Source organism: Neoarius graeffei, chromosome 1, assembly GCF_027579695.1.
Source record: "Neoarius graeffei isolate fNeoGra1 chromosome 1, fNeoGra1.pri, whole genome shotgun sequence".
Taxonomy (NCBI): Eukaryota; Metazoa; Chordata; class Actinopteri; order Siluriformes; family Ariidae; genus Neoarius; species Neoarius graeffei.
In genome coordinates this window covers 23839253-23863838 of record NC_083569.1, presented here as the reverse complement: position 1 = coordinate 23863838, position 24586 = coordinate 23839253, and the positions used below count along the sequence as shown (strand labels likewise).

Genomic DNA, 24586 nt, shown 5'->3' with positions numbered 1-24586 from the left:
GAACGTCCATTTAATGGTGGAACCCAAAACCGGAAACGTTAATTCCGTTTCTGTTCAGAACAAACCAATAGGAAAAAAATTCTGGTTCAAAGCCCTGGTCAAAAGCTCCCGTGCCGGTGGGTGAAAGGTCATTCAGTCTCAAGAAATCTCACTCTACAAGTCAGTTGACCTGGTATGGAACCTATGTCAAATCTCCCGAGAGCAGTTGCGACAAGTAAACAACTAAACATGTCACCTCGGTCTGGAAAACGCCAATTTGGATTGTTTTTGCACCGTCTGATGGTGTATCTACAATGATTGGGATATTTTTGGAGTAATAACGTATTTGATGATCAGACACATTGTCACGTGGTGTTACTGGGATGTTTTCACGGAGAAAAGATGGTTTTGAGAAAGATTGCATGTTGTGCAGTAGCATACAAGTGCATGGCCTAAGTGCGACTTGGGGTTCAATCGGCATTTTGGTAAGAGGGCGCAGCGCCCTTGTTCCCTGGTTTAGATGAAAGCTTGATCGGGGTGTTAAACTCAGATCCTGTGTCAAATCCAGGTGTTTATTTTAACCTGCATTTCAGACCGTGGTCAATCCAGCCGTGATAGAAACTGGAGTGCGCGTATGTATATACAGCGGTTTACTGTAACTACCTTCAGATGGCTCCACTACAGATCTGCTGTGAATTCTGGATAGTGTCAAAATGTTAAAGGAGAACTGAAGGCATTTTTTAACTTGCTTTATTTCTTAATTAACGTGTTATTCAATTACGTTTTCAGTTTTAGTAACCTTATATCGTGACTCGTATTGGCAACTAATTGCAATAAAATTATATTTATCGGCCTATTCAGTTTTTAGCCATGTTGAATTTAGTTTGTCTGGTCCACGGCAGGCGTTGCTTATCTACGTGATCTTCACGAGACTTGTGCGAGACTTCAAATCGTGAAGTGCCAGTCAGGTGTCAGTGCCGCCATTTTGAAAACTGTTTTCCAAACAAAGTATTGCACAAAAACGAGTTTAAATGACAATGCTTACTTTTTTCAAACTTTCCTGATTGCTATCAAAACAAACAAAACTTCTGGCTTGATTATGTCAGCATTCGAAAGAGGGCGCGCGCATCTTTTGATAACGTTGGCAGATGTTGCCCTGTGTCCAAAATGGCTCTCTACTCACTATATAGGGCACTATATAGTGGGGATGCCATTTTGTAGTAGTAATTCCCTCTATAGGGAGTAGGGAACGAGTGAGCGATTTCGGACACAGGATTGTCACTTTGATTTCCGCTGTACGTTTTACTTCCGTCCTACGATGTCTCGTACAGGTCTCAACAAATCTCGTTTACGGCCATTGCTTTGACATATGCTCTGTAATATCAGTCCATATTTCAAACACTTGTAACGTGCTATAGCAGTGACAAAATAGCCATCAGAAATGCATTCCTATATTTAATAAAATGAGAAATAGAATTTTGATGATATATTTGCCTTCAGTTCTCCTTTAAGCAGTCGTGTTCTACAGGCTGTTTCAGTTTTATTGTTTCCAAGTTCACGCAGGCCGAATGAAACGAGGCTGTGGGCCTGGAGTTTGACCCATGTGCCATAACACTTCCTTCTGATGAGCTTCACTTTCTGGACTGTTGGGTCAGCGTGCTTTGAGACAGTTAGGTTTCCACTCTAGAACTCTGTGCTCTATGGGCTACTACCTCTGGTGCTGCCACCTAGTGTGTAAGAACAGAAGTCGTCGTCTTTGTCACATGCACACTTCAAGCACAGTGAAATTCATCCTCTGCATTTAACCATCTGAAGCAGTGAACATGCGCACACACCCAGAGCAGTGGGCAGCCATACTACAGTGCCCGGGGAGCAGTCAGGGGTTCGGTACCTTGCTCAAGGGCATTTCAGCCCAAGGCCACCCCATGTTAACCAAACTGCAGGTCTTTGAACTGTGGGGGAAACCGGAGCACCCGGAAGAAACCCACAGACATGGGGAGAACATGCAAACTCCACAAAGAAAGGCCCCCGCTGGCTGCTGGGCTTGAACCCAGAACCTTCTTGCTGTGAGGTGACAGTGCTAACCACTACACCACTATGCTGGTGGTGTCAGAGGTAGAGCACAAAAAGCATATTAAACAGAAATATCACAATACATGATATGAGCAGCAGATTCATCTCTCCTAGTATTTTGTATTGTCATATTCGAGACAATGAAATTCTGTCTCATGCCTCCTCTATAATGTTGTACAGTAAACTCCAGATGAAGAGATCAGACTCACCAGAACCCAGCTGTGTCTCCATGAAGAGTGATCGGTCTATGGATCGTCCTTTGTACTTTAACAGTGGAAACCCCTCATCTGTCCGCAGGTAACATCCCATAATTCTCATAGTTAGTCACAGTAGAGTGAAAGCCAGTGTTACACATTCCTTTATCCAGCCCAGATCATCATCAGCATTGATATTTAATCAGTTTGTGATACTTTAATTAGGTCCTAATGCTGCTACAATACTTTCACTCAACATTTTAGAGTAATTATCAATAACTGCACAGTTCAGTGTTTCACAGTGTCACATACAGCAGTGCTCAAAATTCGCGGTGGTCTGGTCGCCCAAGGTGACTTAATTTGTCATTTGGAGGGTAATTCCTGTCACTAGCCAGCCCGGCTGGCTAGTTGAAAATAAAAAATATTTATGAAGCGAAGATTCAGACTAGGGCTGTGCGATATATCTCCAAAAATTCTGTGTGAGATATATATTATTACATCGTAACTATCGAGTATTTTATGGTCATCTGCCGACTTGCGTTTGTTTCATGTTTGTTGCGTTTGTTTAAAACCTTTTCCAGTGGTTTTCTCCCTGTCCCTCAGGCAGTAACGTGAGAGGCTGCCTAAGGGTAAAAAAAAAAGTCACACTCGCCAACCAATCCCGGGCGACATCTCGGTGCTGAAAAGAACTTGCGGGAAGATTTCCTAGTTTCGGTTTACAGTGCTGACTCAGTTCGTGCAATCGCTGGTGCTGCATAGGCTACCGTGTAAGCTCTGTCAATTTCAGCAACAAATTAAAAATGGAAGCGGACGAATTGGTTCCTAAAAGAACTAGTTAAGGGTTCAGTCATCTGGCATTTTTTTGGATATCACGAGGAGGACGTAGAACAGCAAATGCCAATTTGTAAAGTGTGCAAAAAAAACTATCAAAATACTCAGGTCTTGAAATAAATGCACATTAGTCATGAACAATGGTAACTACTCTCGTGTTATTTTTGACAGAAGTAAAATTCATACATGAACAAATTTTGGCTAGTTGATTTTCTGTTTGGCTAGTTACTTTGGAAGGTAACTAGTCCGGCTGGCTGGTGAAAAAATATATGAATTTTGAGCCCTGTACAGGATAAAGGCAGAAAGTGCATCTGGATGTGACACTAAGTCAGAGTAATTGCAAACAAGATAATTAAAATAACCAGTAACAACTAGACTGCATTTCCACAGAGAAAATGCAAAGTGTGCTTGCTGAGCTGCAGCAGAACAGCTATCATGCTATCATGCTAAAAGCTAGCATGCCAACATGCTAATGCCAACATGCTAACAACTAGCATGCTAACAGTTAGCATACTAACAGCATACTAACATGCTAACAGCATACTAACATGCTAATAGCTAGCATGTTGGCATGTTAATGCTAACATGCTAATATAACATGTTAGCATGTAAGTATTCCTAATAAAGTGGCCATTGAGTTGAAGTTGATTTGCTGTCAGTCTCAAATGAGCAGATCTTTGCCAAATGCATCATCACCTATGGGGGAAGGGAGGAATGACTCAGTCAAGCTTCCATTGATTAGCAGCAAAATGGAGAAAAAAATGGACGGATGAAAGGCAAGACAAAGACGAGTGTGGGTCAGAACTGATATCATGTGTGTGATGGGTGATTTGGCCTGAGGTGCCGTATGAAGTTTGGTGGATGTGTGGTGAAGTGTTACTGAGCAAAGCTCCATTCATTTGAATGGGGCCAAAAATCAATGGAAGCCTATGGAGGTAAAAAGAGATGCATGAAAACCAAGGAAAAGACGAGTGCAGGTCTCAGATGAGGGGATGGATCTGTGCGGGGACTTGGCCTGAGGCATCAAGTGAAGTTTCTTGAAGTTTGGCCTCTTGGTTAAAAAAAAAAATTGATGGCGAGTGAAAGTTTCTCCTGAAACACCATTTTTAATGGGGCCAAAAATCAATGCGAGCCTATGGAGAAAAAGGGATGAGCAAAAAGAAAGGAAAAATATGAGTGCGGGTCAGAACCGATTGCATGTATGTGTCGGGGGAGTTGGCCTGAAGTATCATGAGGTTTGGTGCATCTGCGATGGAGCGTGTCCGAGTAAGACGATTCGATTCATCACGCCAAAGTTCTACCCATTCATTTCAATGGCACAGAATTTTGCTGAAAAACGGGAATACTGAATGAACAAGGGGTAGTACAACCATTTTAACAAGCACGCCATTCCAGATCGGGCCCTACGTTTCAGCGTTGGAATGGTGTCTCCATCTCGAAAGCCCTAGGAGGAGTACTGGATCCAAAAAATGGGTGAAACAATAAAAATAAAACTTAGTGTGCTTTTGCAAGTGTAACAGTGCCGAAAAAGGGCACGCTACTTTAAGCAATTGTATGAACGACAGAGACGTGAGTTCCGTGTCAAAACATATACAATCTTATTTTTCTTTAATCAACACAATCCTAAAATACCGGCAATAAAATCTCACACACACCAGACAGTGGCTTATGGGTGGTGCTGCCCCCTGATGGAGGTATTTGACAGCAAACCCAATTATGCTGAGGTAGAACAAAATTAACAAACACAGCAAACCAAAGGAAAACACACAAACAAATCATGGGACCAGTGATGCAACGTAGCAAGCAGGCTCAGCATCATACACCCTGCACCTCAACATGCAAAGCAGCCAAGCGGGCAGCGGAATAAGCAGCTAATTGCAGGGCAGCAGTCACCGTGAGCAAACAGGAAGAACAAGAGGGGGAGAGGACAAAACGGCAACTCTGACCTCAGTTAGATATCACACGGGCCCTAATGGGAATAAAAATACATTTACTTGACTGCAGCAACTGGCTATCACAACTAGAAGAAATAAAAAAAATAAAAAATAAAAAAAAAGCAAGAGCCTACGAAGTAGCTGGCACACACCACCAAAAAGGAAGCACACGCTGCCGAGGGAGAGACTTCGTTTACCGAACCATCTCGTGATGTATGCTGCAAGCCAAGAACAATGTCAAAACGCTGCCCCATGAAATGTTCAGTGCACATGCAAGTAAGTTTGTAAACTCACCTGAGCAAAGATCAGCAAGCGCCTCGGAGGGGAAAAGATGGAGCACTATTGCTAGGCAGTTAGCAAACAAGCAGCCAGAGCGAGCAGCCAGTGGCAAAATGAATTCCCTCCGAGGCACAAGCAACGAGGATTGTAGAAGCCAGAGCCACTAGCCTTGTATGTTCCTCTCAGCAAAAAAAAGAGCATCTGTACAGCCATCCGGCTTTATACAGGTGTGGCTAGCAGTCGCCCAATCGCGAGCCCAGGTGAAGCATCGCTGAGGGACCATCACCAAATTACCGTTTCATTCCAGCCACACACAGGAGGCGCAAATACAGCGACGGTCACCAAATTAACAGCACTACTGCTACAATCTGCCCCCCCTTTTGCGTCGTCGTCCCGACGACCCAAAAAGAGAACGCCAAACCACCAACTAAAGGTCTTCATTGTTACCTTCCCTTACTGAACTGTTGACAGTTCGCAGCAGCCGGTGGGGATTGGAATGTTTTCCTGCTGTAGTGCGGGTTGTTTGCCGCTGACCCCCATTGACTGCCACTGATGAAGCGGTGGGACTGAAAAGCTGTAAAACTACAGGGCCGTCTGCCACACCGGTGCCAGACATGGCAAGGGTACGATCATTAAGAACTGCTGTGTTGGAATCTAAAACTGTCCCACCAATCAACGGAGGGGGTTCAGGGGCCACAACAAACAAATCCTCTTCATCAGAGTTCTCCTCATCCTTGGGAGAATTACCCAAGCTCAGCGGGGCCTCTGATGGAACATGGTCTGAGGGGGGCCTCTCCATATATGCCTTCAGCATGGTGCGATGTACATGTTTAATCTGTTGTAGCTGCCGCTCGGGTGCAATGGTGTAAACCGAACCTCCTTGTGGAGGTGCCTTGATGATCCAATACACCACTGGACTCCACAAGTCATGGATCTTGTGGCGGCCTCTGACGGTTTGGTCTTGTAAATAGACCCGCTGACCCTCTTCCAGTAGTACATCATTGGCATCATGATTGTAGAGCCCTGCACTCCCGCGGGACTCGCGGGACCCGCCGCAAAGCAGTGCGGCGCGGGACAAATTTTGAAAGCTCATTGTGGGCGCGGGCGGGACCGGAAGTGCACATACGCGCGCGCGGGCAGGAGCCGTGATAAGCTGCAGTCCCGCTAACTAAAAATGTGTTTGAAATAAAATTTATAAATTATTAATTTATGTCATATATAATTTGTGCTGGATATTTTATTTGGCATTAATAACATTTTAAGATGCCTAAATTTGCAGAGAGAGTCAGATTGAGTGAGTGACTGGCATCTTAAATTTGCCATTGATCACCCTAACAGGAAATCCTTTGATCACTCTAATGACTCGCAGTTCACACCCAGCCTCCAATGACCCACACTAACATGATGCCTCAATGACACCTTAGATGAGCTGGTCATCAGAATTATGATTCTGATTCAGGAGAGGATAAATCTCTCGTTCGTTTCTCGATTCTTTTCCTCTTCCATGTTTGATTCTCTCTCACAGCAGTATGATGAGGTGACAACAGTTCTACTTGTAAAAAACCAATGACAAAATAAGCTGCGTCGATAAACAGATCCTTGCATCCCTGGTGGCGTTTCTCAAACCCTTCCAAGATGCAACAAATGACCTGGAGTCTGACAATACGGCATTAAGTGCTGCGCTTGTTCTGCCATGGTCCGTGAAGTTAAGGGAGCATTGTGAAGTGGCCAAGGCTGACCCCCTAGTCAGTGTCATCGCATCTGCGTGTGTGCAACGCCTAGACGCACTGCTGTCACCAAGTCACCTTGTCCCAAATGGAATTGACATGCTGTATAAAGTAGCAACTTTCCTTACTCCAAAGCTGCGTCATCTTAGGATGATCAATGCAAATGAAAGACAATACGTGACGGAAGCTGTGAAAGAGATGACCGAGGAGTTGGGGTTTGATGTCCAAACTGATGAAAGCGCGGAGCCACCTCCACCTAAAAAGGTCACTTTTCATGAGTTTGAGGAATGGGAGGATGTCGGTGCTACGGGTGCTGAATCGAAGTCTGTAAACTCCGAGATTGATGATTATCTGAAAGTGAAACTCATTGGATCCGAATCACACCAATCTAAAGATATTCTGCTGTGGTGGAAAAATCACTGCTATGACTTTCCCCACACTTGCCAAACTGGCACGGCATGTACTGGCCATTCCAGGTTCCAGCGCACCATCCGAGCGTGCGTTCAGCATATGTGGTCGCATACTGGAGGAAAGGCGCAGTATGTTGAAGCCCTCAGCAGTGAACAATTTGCTGTTTCTCCATAGCTGTTCAAAGAACCTGATATCCTAAGCAATAGGCTTAGTTGTTTCGTTTACCTGCGTTTGATTCTCGTTTTTCTTATTCATAGTCAAACAAGGTCAGCTATGTTATATTGAGTAACACTTGCACGGAGGCTCAAGCCCAAATAGTTTTAGAAATGTGCAAACATAGCCCTATAATGTCTACAGTAGCCTATACTGTTGATTTTTTGTTCTTGTAGGCTAGGACTGTGTTATAACATTTATATATGCTATGCTTATAGGGTATTCTATAGGATATTCTAGTTAGAAATGCTTAACAAATGTAAACTGGGTTAGCCTAATGTTTTGTATGGCTGAACAATAAATATACCAAATTTCCACTTGGAATTACGTGCTCGCCTGTCTTATTATTGCTGTAAAAAAATGTCGCGTTATTATTGCGTTAACTTGACTCAATTTTAACGGCGATAATTTTTTTTATCGCGAGATTAACGCTCTGACATGATGTAGGTTTTTCATAAGCTTTTGAAACTAGTAGAGATGGGATTTATGGCTCTTTGATGGGATCTGCATCTTTGTGATCCATTCTTTGTCTTTAAGACAGCATCTAAACTCAATGCTATCCCAGAAATCCTTCCTGTAATATGCAAATTTGGCCGCCTCTGATTGGACAGCGCGATGCATCAACAGGCAGAAAGTGTAAAAGTACGAAATGTGTTAAGTGAGATGAAACAGTAAAGATCAGATTCAATGCAATATTTATCAACGAACAACTTAAAGTTAATATAATAGTGTACTTTATATTATAATCAAGCATGTCAAGCCTACCGTCACTGTGTAACCTGTCTCTCTGATAGAGCTGTAGACTAACTCAAGCAGTAAATCACTTCATTGAGTGAAGTGGAAGAAGAGTGAAGTTCACTCCTCTTGTTAGCTCTGCTTTGCAATTAAAAAAAAAAAAAAACCTTGGTACAAAGCAAGCCCATTCACTTTATGCTGATCAGAGAATTACAATGGTTTCTCATGTGATAAAAATGTGCGATTCGCGATTAAATATTTTAATTGCTTGACAGCACTTATTATTATTATTATTATTATTATTATTATTATTAGAGACACTACATGCTGAATTCAGAAACAAGGTAAATAGTAACAAATGTGAACGTGAGCTGTAGATATTTATGCTCAAATCCACTCAAAGTAGGGGGCGGGGCACCATCATGCTGTGTCAAGACAAGAACTTCTGAGAAATAACGCGAACGTCTGCATCATGCGGGATTTGCAGGCGGGAGCGGGACAAAATACGGCAGGCGCGGGCGGGAGCGTGACTGCACAATGCGGGCGCGGGCGGGACTGAAAAATCCGACCCGCGCAGACCTCTACATGATTGGCCTTTTGACGGTCGGCTGCCAGTTGTAAACGCTCCCTGACCTGTTCCCCAACTACCCTAAGCCGAGTTTGGTGCTCACAAACCCAATCGTGTACATCTCCAGCGACCGGTTCAGGGACCCGGCCCAACAGAAAATCAATTGGGAGACGTGGCTCCTGGCCGAACATGAGGAAGTATGGCGACTCCCCAGTTGTCTGATGAGGTGTACTGTTATAACAGAACAGCAGCTGGGGTAGGCATGAGACCCAATCTCTCTTCCTGGAAACAGGCAGAGTGCACAGAAGATTATGAAGCATCCGATTGAATCGTTCGCACTGGCAGTTACCGGCCAGATAAGGTGTTGTACGGGACTTCTGTACCCCATAAAAGCTGCATAGCTGCTGGAGGAGCAAAGAATCAAAAGCACCATCCCTGGTCTGAATGAATGTGGCCAGGCACCCCAAACCTACAGAACCATTCTTCCACGAGTATCTTTGCCACGGTGACTGCACGCTGATCCCTAGTGGGCACCGCCAAAGTATACTTGCTAAACACATCAGTTAGCACCAAGACATTTTCATGGCCTGATGCAGATGGTTCAAGCAACGTAAAGTCCAGCGCCAGAATCTCATTTGGGCGGGCAGCCAATAAGTGTCCCATAAAGCTGGATGTAACTGGCTTAGCATCCTTGGCTAACTGGCATCATTCACACTCCTGGCACCAACGCACAACATCTGCGGTCATGCCAGGCCAGTAGCAACGCAGCCGAAGCAGCTCTGTGGTGCGTTTGACGCCTTGATGCCCATGTTCTTGATGTACCCGAATAAGCACTTCTTGCTGCAAGCAAGTGGGCAAGACCAATTGCAACACCTCCTCCCCCCCCCCCTCCCGGCGGAATATCCGCCTATACAACACCCCTTCCCGTTCAACCAGCCGATCCCACTGACCAATCAGGATCAACACCTGTTTGGACAGCTGCTTACGTTCCTCTGGTCCAGGCCACCTCTTCTGTCTCCAGAAGGACAAGGCCTTCCCCAGAATCGGATCGGCCAGCTGCAAACTACACAAATCAACGGGGGTGTGACTGGGGAGGACTGAGATGAGAGCCTGACTCATTGTGTGGGCCCAGATACGAAAGCCTGTTGAAGAGACACCGCCACAGCAGTGCCAGGAAGCAGGCTTTGCAATCCAATATCAACTGGGTTTTGTTGCGAGAGGGCATCTGCATTGGCATTACTTCGCCCTGACCGATATTGCAATGAAAGGTCAAAGGATGCCAACTGTGCCACCCAGCGCTTTTCAGTTGCGCCCAGTTTGGCAGATGCCAGGTGGCTAAGGGGATTGTTGTCCGTATACACCACACTTGTTTCCCCACAAATACTCCCGGAATTTTTCCATCACGGCCCACTTGAGCGCCAAAAATTCCAACTTCATGGAACTGTAGTTAATCATATTGCGCTCAGTGGGCCGTAGACTACGGCTGGCATAGGCGATTGGTCTCACCTTCCCCTCCTGCTCCTGTGAAAGGACGGCCCCCAGTCCTCCATGACTGGCGTCCACTCCCAGGACAAAAGGCAGGGAGAAGTCGGCGTACGCCGACACCGGGGCCGTGGTGAGTTTCCCTTTTAAGCCATCAAAACTTGCCTGGCAAGCCTCTGTCCAAAAACTAGCCAATGTTTTAGTGGCAGGTCTGCCTTTGCTAACGGTTTGCTTGGCCACCAGCTTATGCAGAGGGGCTGCCAATTTGGCAAACCCCTCCACAAACCGCTGGTAATAGTTGGCAAACCCAAGGAATGACCACAACTCAGACACAGTACTGGGCACCTGCCACTCTGCTACCGCTGCAATCTTGCCAGGGTCTGTGGCCACCCCCTGGTCTGATACGACATGGCCTAGATAGCTAACCTCCCTCTGAAAGGCGCACTTGCTTAGTTTCGCTTTGAGGCCTTCTCGCTGAAGCCGACTAAGCACTAGCTCCAACCGTTCCAAATGTAGTGTGACCATGGATGAATACACAATATTATCATCCAGATATAAAAGCAGCGACTGGCACTGCTGGTCACCAAAGAGACGCTGCATGAGACGTTGAAATGTAGATGGAGCATTGCAGAGCCCAAATGGCATTCGGTTCCACTCAAATAAGCCAAATGGGGTGCAAAAGGCGGTCTTGGGCTTATCCCGTTCAGTGACCGGAACCTGGTTATATCCACTCGCCAAATCCAAAGTGGAGAACCAACAGGCCCCGGTCAAAGCATCCAGCGACTCTTCGATGCGTGGAAGTGGGAACGCATCCCTCCGGGTTTTGGCATTCAATTGGCGGTAATCAACACAAACGCAATTTACCGTCCTTTTTCTTCACCAAAACAATTGAAGCATAGGGACTACAGCTCTCCCAGATTACCTGGGAGTCAAGTAGTTGGTTTATGTGTGCCTTCACCATGTCATAATCAGACAGGGGTATCCGGTGGTACCTCTGGCGAACTGGCACATCATCCAGGAGCGTTATATCGAGAGAGCAGATTAGTGCAACCCACATCATGGGCAGAAAACAGTCAAACTGCCCTAACAAAGCACGGACTTGTCCCTGTTCAGAGCTGGACAGAGAACTGGATAAGTCCAATTGAGTTATTTGCTCCTGGATGGTGGGTATCACTGGGTCAGTGGTGTGAGAGGCAATGGTAGCTATAACTGAAGAAACTGCTGACACACCTGTAGGCAGACTAACCACATAAACACATTGTAGCGTGCCTAAGGCTATACGGGGATACAAAAGAATGTCAGTGGTACCAACATTAATGACTGGAATACAAGCCATACCATTGTTGACCCATACCAAGGCTGGGGATGCCAGCAACCCTGAAGGCAGGCCGGATTCCAAGGGCTCAAACAATACAACGCCACTAGCATATTGGACAGAACAAGTGGCTGGAACCAATTTCATAAACCCACCAAGTGCATGGCAAGCTCTTCGGCCTCTGACCTTCACCCGACCTACTGCACTAGGGCAATTCCATGTAAATGTCAACCTCACAGGAGATCCCAAATTTCAAACTAAACAAACTAAATAAACAAATAAATACATAAATAAATATTTTGATCACCTAATGTCACTGTCAGTCTCTTTCTTATAATGTAAAACCCAAGCTAAAAATCAACTTTGATCATGTACAATTCTATATTATTGCCACAAGCTACAGAAATGTATGGTAAAATCCACAAAACAGCCATCTTAAATATTATTTAAGAACTTTGATAGTTTTAGATGATATTTAGAGAGTTTTTCAAAGAGTTATGGTGGTTAAATTGCTGATTTTCTAAACATATGCCATGTCTATTTCAGACATGTCACATCCATAACGGAATTGTCACATCCATAACGCTGACTTTTCCTTCTGAAACTCTGCATGAGATACAAAATATTTTAAACAAAGATTTTTTAAAATTCACCTTGGACCCCTCTATCAAATGGATCTCCATTTCGACATTAGGTTTACAATTTCACAGAGTTTGATAATGTACAGTCACCCAAGAAAAGTGATACTTTTTCTGTCACATCCATAACATCTTTTATTGGCATTTTCTGGCATGCCCTAGATGTACTATGGGAATTGTTCTTGTTCTATCATTTCTCCAGGATGGTACAGCCTTAAAATATGCAACACCTGTTTAAATACTGGGAGACAATAAAACATGCACTGGGTCATTTGTTGCCATTTTGAGTTCAAGTGTCACGTCCATAACGCTGGAATTGCTCACTAGCGGAGGGCTGGATGTCAGCCTGGTGGCAATGCTGGAAAGCTTGGAAAAGAGGTGCCGGAGCCTTGGATATCAATGGATCCTTCAAGAAAGCTAGCCCATGCTGGCCAAACAGCTCTTGGTAGCACCTACTCAGGACATTCATTCCTAATACCCCAGGCACCTGATTAAGGGCATCTGGGGGGTCCTTGACTACCAAGATCCCACAGTTTGGCATTGCCTTACCGCAAAGCTGGACATCCAACTCCATGTAACCAATATAGGGGATGGCCAACCCATTGGCAGCACGAAGCTGGAGCCAGTTGCATGATTTCAAACTACTCGGCCTCATGGGTGCAAAATGCCTTTGAAAGAAGGTTTCAGTCACAGTGGATACCATAGATCCAGTGTCAATAAGGCAAGGCACCTGTACCCCTCCTATAGATACATCCAAATGAGGACAAGATGACAAACTTGCTGTACTAGGCCGATCAGTCAACTCCTGCGAGCCAATAAGGTCCCCAACCAAGCTGTGACTCAGCAGCTTGGTGGGTAGGAGTTTCCCGCCGGGGTAGACAATTGAGGGCCGGTCCATGGAAGGAGGGATTGCCACTAGAGGGCCGGTCTGTGGAAGGCATGGCAGCCTGGGCCTGTGGTCGCACCCGCTCACCATCACATTCATGGGCATAATGTCCAGGGTGCTGACACCTACAGCAGATCAATAACTGCCGTAGAGGAGGACAGGAAAACTGATGAGGCGCCTGCAATGAAGCAATACTTTGTGTCAGCTGGTTCAATTGGTCCTGTTGCCGTTTAAGAATCTCCTTCAGTTCACTGAGCTCAGCGCTGTGTGACTGACCGCTACTCGGCAACTGGGACCCCCCCCCGGATGCCATACTGTATGCCCTGGGTGGCCGGCAAGGAGTAACTACGGGCCCTAAAAGCACCCGGCATGCCCTCCCGTTCCCACCTAATTGCCTCTGAACGTACCTCGAGCAAAGTAGCTTGTGGCTCCCTTCGTACCAACTGTTTCAATTCTCGGTGAAGGGCGCCATCTAAAACACGCTCGGTAAATTGATCCCGCAGAAGAACTTCAGAATTGGGCACTGAGTCAGGAGCAGACTGCTTCACTTTGTCCACTAGGCTCAACAAGGCCAAAGAAAACTCTTGCAGGGTCTCTCCATCCTGCTGTTTTTTGGAGAAGAAACCCTCTTGGAGAGCGACGCAAGATTTAGAACACCCATAAAGCTCCTTCAAGATGGAAATGATTTTATCGGGGTCCTTGCGTTCCTCACTAGGCTGAAATTTAATCTCCTCTCTCGCTTCCCCCACCAGATGATCATAAAGAAAGAAAGCTTGCTCGGAGCACGCCAAGTGTCATGCACGCATACATGCCTGAGCCTCTTCGACCCACTCTTCGATGTTCATACCAGACCTACCACTAAACTGTGGACATTTTCGGTCGCATGGCACAAAAACAAGCCTTTCTATTCGTGGGGCAACATTATTAGCCGATTGTGGCACTGCATCATCATCACTTACGATTGACGGCGCATTTGAAGACACTGAAGATGCCTCAGCCAAAGTATCACTCAGTGGCCTAGCAGTAACCTGTTCCTGTCGCAATTTGTCATTCTCAGCCCTTAACTGCACCACCAATTCCCCAAGTTCCTGCAAATTGTCCGTATTATCCATAATAGAGGTAGAGTTACTTAGAAGGAAACCAAGGGACCGTGGGAAATCCAAGACCTCAAACCAGCTAGATGGTAACGGATTGCAAGACAGACGTTGCCGCTTTGTCCTCCAAAAAAAAAAAAAAAAATCAGGAAGGGAAAAACAAGACAACACAACACTTATACAACACAATCATCCATCCACTATTAAAACCAAAACAAACACAAAAGGGGGAAAAAAAACTACACGATACAGAACCACACATCTCTGATTCGTTCATCCTGCTGACTACGCCAGATTGTAACAGTGCCGAAAAGGGGCACGCTACTTTAAGCAATTGTATGAACGACAGAGACGCGAGTTCTGTGTCAAAACATACAATCTTATTTTTCTTTAACCCTCATCCTACCATGCTATTTTACACCTTAATCTTACCATGTGGGGTCCGTTTGGACCCCAACACTTTTCTTTAAAATTAAAGCTTATAAAGACAATCACCAGATAAGTTTTGTTCAGAACATCTTGTAGTAATAACAGCAATACACTAACGCTACGTTCACACTGCAAGGCTTAATGCTCAATTCCGATTTTTTTGGGAAATCCGATTTTTTTGTGAGGTCGTTCACATTAACAAATATATGCGACTTGTATGTGATCCTCAGTATGAACGAAAAGCGACCTAAGTGTTCCGCATGCGCATTGCAGGATACGACGACGTCACACGCAGTGAGCATGGCCAGTGTTTACGGAAGTAAAACCGCCCGGTTGCGGTATGATCCATCCAATCTAGCTTGAATAGCTGTATCTCCCCAAATGGAAATCAGCTCCCTAACCTCTGCGTCCTTCCATTGAGAAGATTCAGAACCTTCACAGCCCGAAGCGTCCCTCGCATTGATGTCATGCGCAGGGGCGCAGATACGTTTTTTGAACTGGGAGGGACAAAAAACTGGGGGGAGACAAAGCTGCCAGCAAACCAACCCCAACCCCGATATGCCTGTCAAACTTGTTGTTAGTAACCATAGCAACCAAGCTCGAGCTCGCAACCTGTGCAGTCTGCGCAGCTCAACCAACCGAATATCAGTCTGTTTTGTTTTATGTGAATTGTTGCAACTATGTATACACTGCTGTGCACCTCAATAAACCGAATGGTAATTAGTCTTTTGATTTTTCCGTGAGGTTTGCCTTAAGCAAAGAAAGACAGCATAGATGTTTTTTCCTCCCTATAAGTGGGGGGGACCGAACGAGGTGAATTTAAATCTGGGTGGGATGAGTCCCCCCCTCTATCTGTGCCCGTGATTATGCGCCATGTTGTTGTAACTTTTTTGAGAGACCCGCCGCCTACTTCAGCGCAGAATAGTGACGTTTGTGGCTTGTTGATGACGTGCAAGTCGGATGAATGCGACCTGGCGGTTCAGACTGAAGTCGCATATGAAAAGAGCAGATAGGGATCGGAATTAGGACCACATATCCAAACGGCCTGGGTCGGATTTGAAAAAATCGGATCTGTGTCGTTCATATTGTCAATAAAAGATCGGATACAGGTCACATATGGGCGAAAAGATCGGATTTGAGTCACTTCAGCCTGCAGTGTGAACGTAGCCTAAAGGGCCCAAGGCATAAAAAACACACTTAACCTTCATCCTACCAGCCAATTTTACATACACAAACTCCCAGGCGGGGTCCGTATGGACCCCAGGAGGGAATACCTTGAAATCAATGCAGTAAGAACCAATTCAATGCAGCAAACAGACAACTTTATTGAAGAACAAAATCCACTATGGCTGAATATCAATGATGTATTATAAATGCAATAACATTGCAATAACTAGCATACATGTAGCAAATTATAGCGCCACAAAAAAAATGGCATTATATACATGATTTTTGCAGCTCATGCAGCTGTAAACCATTCTGGATTACAACTTAGGTCTTTTCTTACAGAATTTAAAACAAAAGTAATTGTAAAATAATTTAGGGCTTTTGTTTTGCAGCCTGTGCTTATTGCAGCAGTGGGGTCCACACGGACCCCAAGAAGGAATGCCTTGGTAGTTTCATTATGGAACATAAAAGAAATAAAAGAAGTTAACTCAGTGTGCTATTCAATTATAAAATGAAAGACAGATAAACTTTACTCTGGGGTCCGGTTGGACCCCAGTAACAAATTAATTATACCTTCACAATGCAAAAAGCTGATCTTCCAGTGCTTTAGTGTTTTAATTAAGACATAAATTCCGACAAATTCATAAAACGGTGAGGCAGTATGTCACATATTTTTAAAATGGCAAACAAACATAGGTGCGGGGTCCAGATGGACCCCACTTGGTAGGATGAAGGTTAATCAACACAATAATCTTAAAATACCGGCAATAAAATCGCACACACACACCAGACAATGGCTTATGGGTGGTGCTGCCCCCCGATGGAGGTATTCGACAGCAAACCCAATTATGCTGAGGTAGAACAAAATTAACAAAAACTGCAAACCAAAATAAAACAGCAAACAAAATTCACAGCAAACCAAAGAGAATCAAAGCAAACAAATAAAAACACAGTAAACCAAAAGAAAAAACACAAACAAATCACGGGACCAGTGATGCAACGTAGCAAGCAGGCTCAGCATCATACACCCTGCACCTCAACATGCAAAGCAGCCAAGCGGGCAGCGGAATAAGCAGCTAATTGCAGGGCGGCAGTCACCGTGAGCAAACAGGAAGAACAAGAGGGGGAGAGGACAAAACGGCAACTCTGACCTCTCACAGTTAGATATCACACGGGCCCTAATGGGAATAAAAATACATTTACTTGACTGCAGCAACTGGCTATCACAACTAGAAGAAATTAAAAAAAAAAAAAGCAAGAGCCTACGAAGTAGCTGGCACACACCACCAAAAAGGAAGCACACGCCGCCGAGGGAGAGACTTCGTTTACCGAACCATCTCGTGATGTATGCTGCAAGCCAAGAACAATGTCAAAACGCTGCCCCACGAAATGTTCAATGCACACGCAAGTAAGTTTGTAAACTCACCTGAGCAAAGATCAGCAAGCGCCTCGGAGGGGAAAAGATGGAGCACTATTGCTAAGCAGTTAGCAAACAAGCAGCCAGAGCGAGCAGCCAGTGGCAAAATTAATTCCCTCCGAGGCACAAGCAACGAGGATTGTAGAAGCCAGAGCCGCTAGCCTTGTATGTTCCTCTCAGCAAAAAAAAGAGCATCTGTACAGCCATCCGGCTTTATACAGGTGTGGCTAGCGGTCGCCCAATCGCGAGCCCAGGTGAGGCATCGCTGAGGGACCGTCACCAAATTACCGTTTCATTCCAACCACGCACAGAGGAGGCGCAAATACAGCGATGGTTACCAAATTAACAGCACTACTGCTACACAAGCACACTAATTAATAATAACCAGTGTAAATGGTGTATATAAAGGACTGTCTATAATGTTGTACAGTAAACTCCAGATGAAGAGATCAGACTCACCAGAACCCAGCTGTGTCTCCATGAAGAGTGATCTGTCTATGGATCGTCCTTTGTACTTTAACAGTGGAAATCCCTCATCTGTCCGCAGGTAACATCCCATAATTCTCATAGTTAGTCACTGTAGAGAGAAAGACTGTGTTACACATTCCTTTATCCAGCCCAGATCATCATCAGCATTTTGATATTTATCAGTTTGTGATACTTTAATTAGGTCCTAATGCTGCTACAATACTTTCACTCAACATTTTAGAGTAATTAATATCAATAACTGCACAGTTCAGTGTTTCACATTGTCACATACAGGATAAGGCAGAAAGTGCATCTGGATGTGACACTAAGTCAGAAAAATTGCAAACAAAATAATTAAACAGTAATAATTAATAATAACCAGTGTAAATGGTGTATATAAAGGACTGTCTATAATGTTGTACAGTAAACTCCAGATGAAGAGATCAGACTCACCAGAACCCAGCTGTGTCTCCATGAAGAGTGATTGGTCTATGAATCATCCTTTGTACTTTAACAGTGGAAATCCCTCATCTGTCCGCAGGTAACATCCCATAATTCTCATAGTTAGTCACTGTAGAGAGAAAGACTGTGTTACACATTCCTTTATCCAGCCCAGATCATCATCAGCATTTTGATAGTTATCAGTTTGTGATACTTTAATTAGGTCCTAATGCTGCTACAATACTTTCACTCAACAATTTAGAGTAATTAATATCAATAACTGCACAGTTCAGTGTTTCACAGTGTCACATACAGGATAAGGCAGAAAGTGCATCTGGATGTGACACTAAGTCAGAAAAATTGCAAATAAAATAATTAAACAGTAATAATTAATAATAACCAGTGTAAATGGTGTATACCGTATAAAGGACTGTCTATAATGTTGTACAGTAAACTCCAGATGAAGAGATCAGACTCACCAGAACCCAGCTGTGTCTCCATGAAGAGTGATCTGTCTATGGATCGTCCTTTGTACTTTAACAGTGGAAACCCCTCATCTGTCCGCAGGTAACATCCCATAATTCTCATAGTTAGTCACTGTAGAGAGAAAGACCGTGTTACACATTCCTTTATCCAGCCCAGATCATCATCAGCATTTTGATATTTATCAGTTTGTGATACTTTAATTAGGTCCTAATGCTGCTACAATACTTTCACTAAACATTTTAGAGTAATTAATATCAATAACTGCACAGTTCAGTGTTTCACATTGTCACATACAGGATAAGGCAGAAAGTGCATCTGGATGTGACACTAAGTCAGAAAAATTGCAAACAAAATAATTAAACAGTAATAATAACCAGTGTAAATGGTGTATACCGTATAAAGGACTGTCTATAATGTTGTACAGTAAACTCCAGATGAAGAGATCAGACTCACCAGAACCCAGCTGTGTCTCCATGAAGAGTGATCTGTCTATGGATCGTCCTTTGTACTTTAACACTGGAAACCCCTCATCTGTCCGCAGGTAACATCCCATAATTCTCATAGTTAAAGTCACAGTTAATGGCTGTGCTACACTGGCATTAGCAGCTATTTTTGATTCAATATATATTCGAGTGTCTCTCATTCTACTGTACAGTTTTTTGTTTTTTTAACAATGTTTTTATTAGTTTCAACAGATTACAAAACAAGGTACAAAAACCAGCGTACAATGCTAACACTATATAACAGATGTCTTCCTCCGACCCCAGATAAGCCACCCTCCCCCCAAAGTCAAACTCACTTATTCTCTCTCTTGTTTTACAATCATATAATTAAAAAATATTATATCACGTTAGTACAGGGTAAAAATAATAATAATAATAATAATAATAATAATAATAATAATAGAGAAGCAAAAATAAAAATAAAACAAAATATAAAATCACATGGATGGTACCTTAGCAGAAAATAAACGTAACATAGCACTACATCAAGATCTCAGCCTCAAACATCTTCCGGGGTCTACCATAATGGTATAGATTAGTCTAGGTTCTCCGGCTGTAGGTGCTCTTCTGTCTTCATTTTTAATAAAGTCACTGAATGGTTTCCATATCCCTTCATACATGTTCAGTTTGTTTTTTAAAAAGTATGTTATTCTCTCCATTGACATGCATTGTGCCATACACTTAATCTAAGCTCCTACTGTGGGTGCTGTTTCTTTCTTCCAGTTCAGTGCAATCAGGCACTTTGACTGTAGTTAAGCAAAATTAATAAATGTGTACTCTCTATCTCTCAGATTAAGATCTGCGGGATACAGGTGTAACAAAATCATTGTGGGGTTTAATGAAATGTTTACAGATAAAATGGTTGTGATTTTATCCAACACCTCCTCCTTCCAAAATTTTCTGATCTTGTCACACTCCCAAATATAATGTATAAATGTCCCTTCAGCCTCGCTACACTTAAAACACGTATTAGGTATACTGCTATTGTACCTGTGTAGCTTAATGAGGGTAATGTAAGTTTGCATTAGCCAGTTGTATTGAAGTAACTTTAAATTAGTGTTGGCTGTTTGTGTCTGTGCCTCCTTGCAGGCTTTGATCCAGTCATTAATAGAAATATCTGTTTTTAATTCTGCCTTCTATGTATTGAGTTTAAATGTTGATGTCTCATTAGAATCAGATGCGAGCCAGTTAGAGAAATCCAGCTTTTTGTACACTTGTTAGTAACAATTTCCTCTAGAGGTGTAAGTGGAGGAATTATTAATGACTTATTTTGCATTGAAGAGATAAAGTTCCGCAATTGCAGATATTTAAAGAAGTGTTTCTTAGGAATATTATGCAAACGAGAAATTTCCTTGAAAGACATTAGAACCTCCTCCCTGTATAGATCAGCTATTTTACTTGGCCCATTCTTTGCCCATAATTTGAATCCAGCATCCAACTTGCCTGGTTTAAATGAGGCATTACCCCAAATTGGACTGAACTGTGACAGAGTTTGATATTTTCATGTGTTTCTTTCCCTCGTACCATATATTAACCATATTTAGTACTATAGGATTGGCTGTATGCATTCTCAGATATTTTAGATCAGTTGAGTACAGGTATAAATGTAATGGTATCTGGACACCTTGTGAGACTATGTCCATAAACGATGTCATGTTGTTAGAGAAATAGAACCTCAAGGTACTCAGCTGTGCTGAGACATAATACCAATAAAGATTAGGACATTTTAGCCCCCCTGTGTCGAATGGAAGGTACATCAGTGATAGGCGAACTCTAGGACAGTTTTTATTCCATATGAACCTCCTGATCAGTGGTGTTATCTTTTTAAATATTCCTTCAGGTGGTGCCAAAGGGATATTTTGGAATAAATATATAAATTTAGGCAGAATATTCATCTTTAAAATATATTTATTCTTCCTATGAGAGAAATAGGCAAGGACGTCCATCTTTCTATTGACTTAAATGTTGAATCAATCACAGGTTCATCATTTATTGACGCTATATTTTCTAACTGAGGTGATAATTTAATGCCCAGGTAAGTGAACCCGTTTGAGGGCTTAAAAGGAGATAGATGTTGAACAGATTTTTGTTCCTTGTTTTTGTTAAGCAGCATAAGTGAGGATTTTGAGGCATTCAATTTATAACCAGACATTTTGCCAAACTGGTCTAACAGATCTAACAGTGCAGGTATGGAGGTGTCTGGCTGTTTTAAAAATAAAATTACATCATCCGCAAAGAGAGCTATTTTGTGTTCTTTGTTGCCAATTGAAACCCCTATTATTTCTCTGTTAGCTCTAATTGCTCTTGCTAATGGCTCTATAGCTAGTGTAAATAAAAGTGGTGACAGAGGCGAACCCTGTGGACACCCTCGAGTGATGTTAAAGGGTTTGGAGGTCACATCATTTGTTAGCACCTTGGCTACAGAGTTTAGATGTAATAATTTAATCCATCTATAAAAATGGTCTCCAAATCTCAAAATAACATCAAAGAGAGAATTCCATTCAACTCTGTCAAAGGCCTTTTCTGCGTCAAGTGATAAAAGAACCGTATCCCTTTCTCCCCTCTGATTGTGAAGAATATTAAGAACGCGTCTTGCATTATGGAACGCCTGCCTACCCTTTATGAACCCATTTTGATCGTCCCCCCCCCCCAATATTTGGAAGTACACCCTCCAGTCTCTTTGCCAAAATTTTACTAAGAATTTGTGTGTCCGTCTTTATTAAACTTATTGGGTGCATATTTTCACATTTAGTATTACTTTTCTCTGGTTTTGGAAGCAGGATAATTAAGGCCTCTCTCAATGAAGTAGGTAAAATGCCATTATAGTCAGATTCTAAATACATCTCGTAGAGAGGGGTTACCAGTTTGTCTTTGAAGTATTTATATAAATCAATTGGAAGACCGTCTGGTCCTGCTGATTTCCCTGCCTTCAGTGCCCCGATGGCTTCTGATATTTCAGCTACACTTAACTGCCTGTCCCGCATATTTCTACTTTCTTCAGAAATTTTTGGAATATTAAGTTGGTCTAAGGATATGGTCAGAGTGTTACTGTTGTATTCAGTTTTATAAAATTTTTGTAGAAATTTCTGAATGTTGCACTGATTTCCAGAGGGTCACTGATAACATTCCCATGTGTATCCTCTATATTTGTAATTGTCCTCTCAGATTGCTGCTGTTTAATGCACCATGCAAGAAGTCTACCAGGTTTTTCCCCTTGATCATAGTAGCTTTGTCTAAGTCTCATTAAATTTGCCACGGCCTTAGAAGATCTCATCTCATTATCTTTAGCCGCTTTATCCTGTTCAACAGGGTTGCAGGCAAGCTGGAGCCTATCCCAGCTGACTACGGGCGAAAGGCGGGGTACACCCTGGACAAGTCGCCAGGCCATCACAGGGCTGACACATAGACACAGACAACCATTCACACTCACATTCACACCTACGGTCAATTTAGAGTCACCAGTTAACCTAACCTGCATGTCTTTGGACTGTGGGGGAAACCGGAGCACCCGGAGGAAACCCACGCGGACACGGGGAGAACATGCAAACTCCGCACAGAAAGGCCCTCGCCGGCCACAGGGCTCGAACCCGGACCTTCTTGCTGTGAGGCGACAGCGCTAACCACTACACCACCGTGCTGCCGCCTTAGAAGATGTTCTCATTATATTGAGTCCTTAATAGTAATAACTGTTTGTGTGCATCACTGTTGTACTCCCTCTCGTGGTAGCTCCTGTTCTCTCGTGCTTTAATTTGTAGTTCCAACTCTCTATATTTTCCTTGGAATTCCCTTGATCGTCTGCTTGTCTCATCTCATCTCATCTCATCTCATTATCTCTAGCCGCTTTATCCTTCTACAGGGTCGCAGGCAAGCTGGAGCCTATCCCAGCTGACTACGGGCAGAAGGCGGGGTACACCCTGGACAAGTCGCCAGGCCATCACAGGGCTGACACATAGACACAGACAACCATTCACACTCACATTCACACCTACGGTCAATTTAGAGTCACCAGTTAACCTAACCTGCATGTCTTTGGACTGTGGGGGAAACCGGAGCACCCGGAGGAAACCCACGCGGACACGGGGAGAACATGCAAACTCCGCACAGAAAGGCCCTCGCTGGCCACAGGGCTCGAACCCGGACCTTCTTGCTGTGAAGCGACAGCGCTAATCACTACACCACCGTGCTGCCGCCTTAGAAGATGTTCTCATTATATTGAGTCCTTAATAGTAATAACTGTTAGTGTGCATCACTGTTGTACTCCTTCTCATGGTAGCTCCTGTTCTCTCGTGCTTTAATTTGTAGTTCCAACTCTATATTTTCCTTGGAATTCCCTTGATTGTCTGCTTGTGTAGCTTATAATTTGACCCCTCATAAATTATTTGAAGGCTTCCCATCTAATTGTAGCAGAGGTCTGGGTTGTGTTAATTTCAAAATAAATATCAATTTGTTCCCCCAGAAACTGTAGAAATTTTGAATCCTGCATCCATTTAGTCTGGAAACTCCACTTAGGGCATTGATATATCAACTTTGGCTCAACAAAGACCATGGAGACTGTTCCATAGTCTGAAATGACTATGCTATTGTAGTGACAGCCTCTAATATTAGACAGGAGTTCTGCTGACACCAGAAAATAGTCTATTCTAGAATAACATTTATAAGTGCTGGAGTAACAGGAGAACTCTCTCACTGTTGGGTTCAAATTTCTCCATATATCCACCAGATTGAGTTCTTTCATGAAATGGTGTATTGTTTTTCTGGATCTAATATGAGTATTGTCCACTCCGACTGGTCTGTCTTTGCTTGGATCCAAGACGCAGTTAAAATCTCCAGCAATAATGTTTTTGCCTGGCAATGTTGAGATTCTCAAAAATAAATTGTTATAAAAGTTTACATCGTCAGTATTTGGTCCGTAAAGATTGATCAAATTAATCTGTGTAGAAAGAAGGCGGCTTTGTACGATTAAAGATCTACCATTATGGTCCTCAATAATTCTTTCAATTTGTAGTGGAATGGATTTATGCATTAATGTCATGACGCCTCTGGCATTAGTAGAATAAGATGATGTTAGGACATGCCCTGGCCATCTACGTTTTATCTTTGATAACTCATTAGCTAGCAAGCGTGTTTCCTGTAAGAATACTGTCTTGGCTTTTAACTGTTTTATCCTGTTCATAACCTGTTTGACTTTGGTAAGTTTATTCAAGCCTCTACAGTTCCATGAAATACATTCAATTAGGATATCTGCCATTTATATATTATGTTTTAGCCTATTATCAAGTTTGGTAGGTTCCCCATTATTAATTGCTTCTTTTATGT

At 43.3% G+C, this 24586-nt stretch overlaps 1 protein-coding gene across 16 annotated transcripts in view; it reads left to right on the top strand.

Moving 5' to 3' along the window:
- LOC132892138 (NACHT, LRR and PYD domains-containing protein 12-like) overlaps positions 1-24586 on the top strand; it is a 445190-nt gene that overhangs the window by 310676 nt on the left and 109928 nt on the right. For 15 of the 16 annotated variants that reach the window (XM_060930582.1, XM_060930560.1, XM_060930556.1 and 12 more), the window contains exons 3-7: positions 2233-2349; positions 17803-17919; positions 18265-18381; positions 18732-18848; positions 19192-19308. The exons of the other annotated variant lie outside the window; for it this stretch is intronic. In XM_060930582.1, coding sequence (XP_060786565.1) covers positions 2233-2349; positions 17803-17919; positions 18265-18381; positions 18732-18848; positions 19192-19308 — 585 coding nt within the window. The remainder of the gene's footprint in view (positions 1-2232; positions 2350-17802; positions 17920-18264; positions 18382-18731; positions 18849-19191; positions 19309-24586) is intronic. 16 annotated transcript variants of the gene reach the window in all.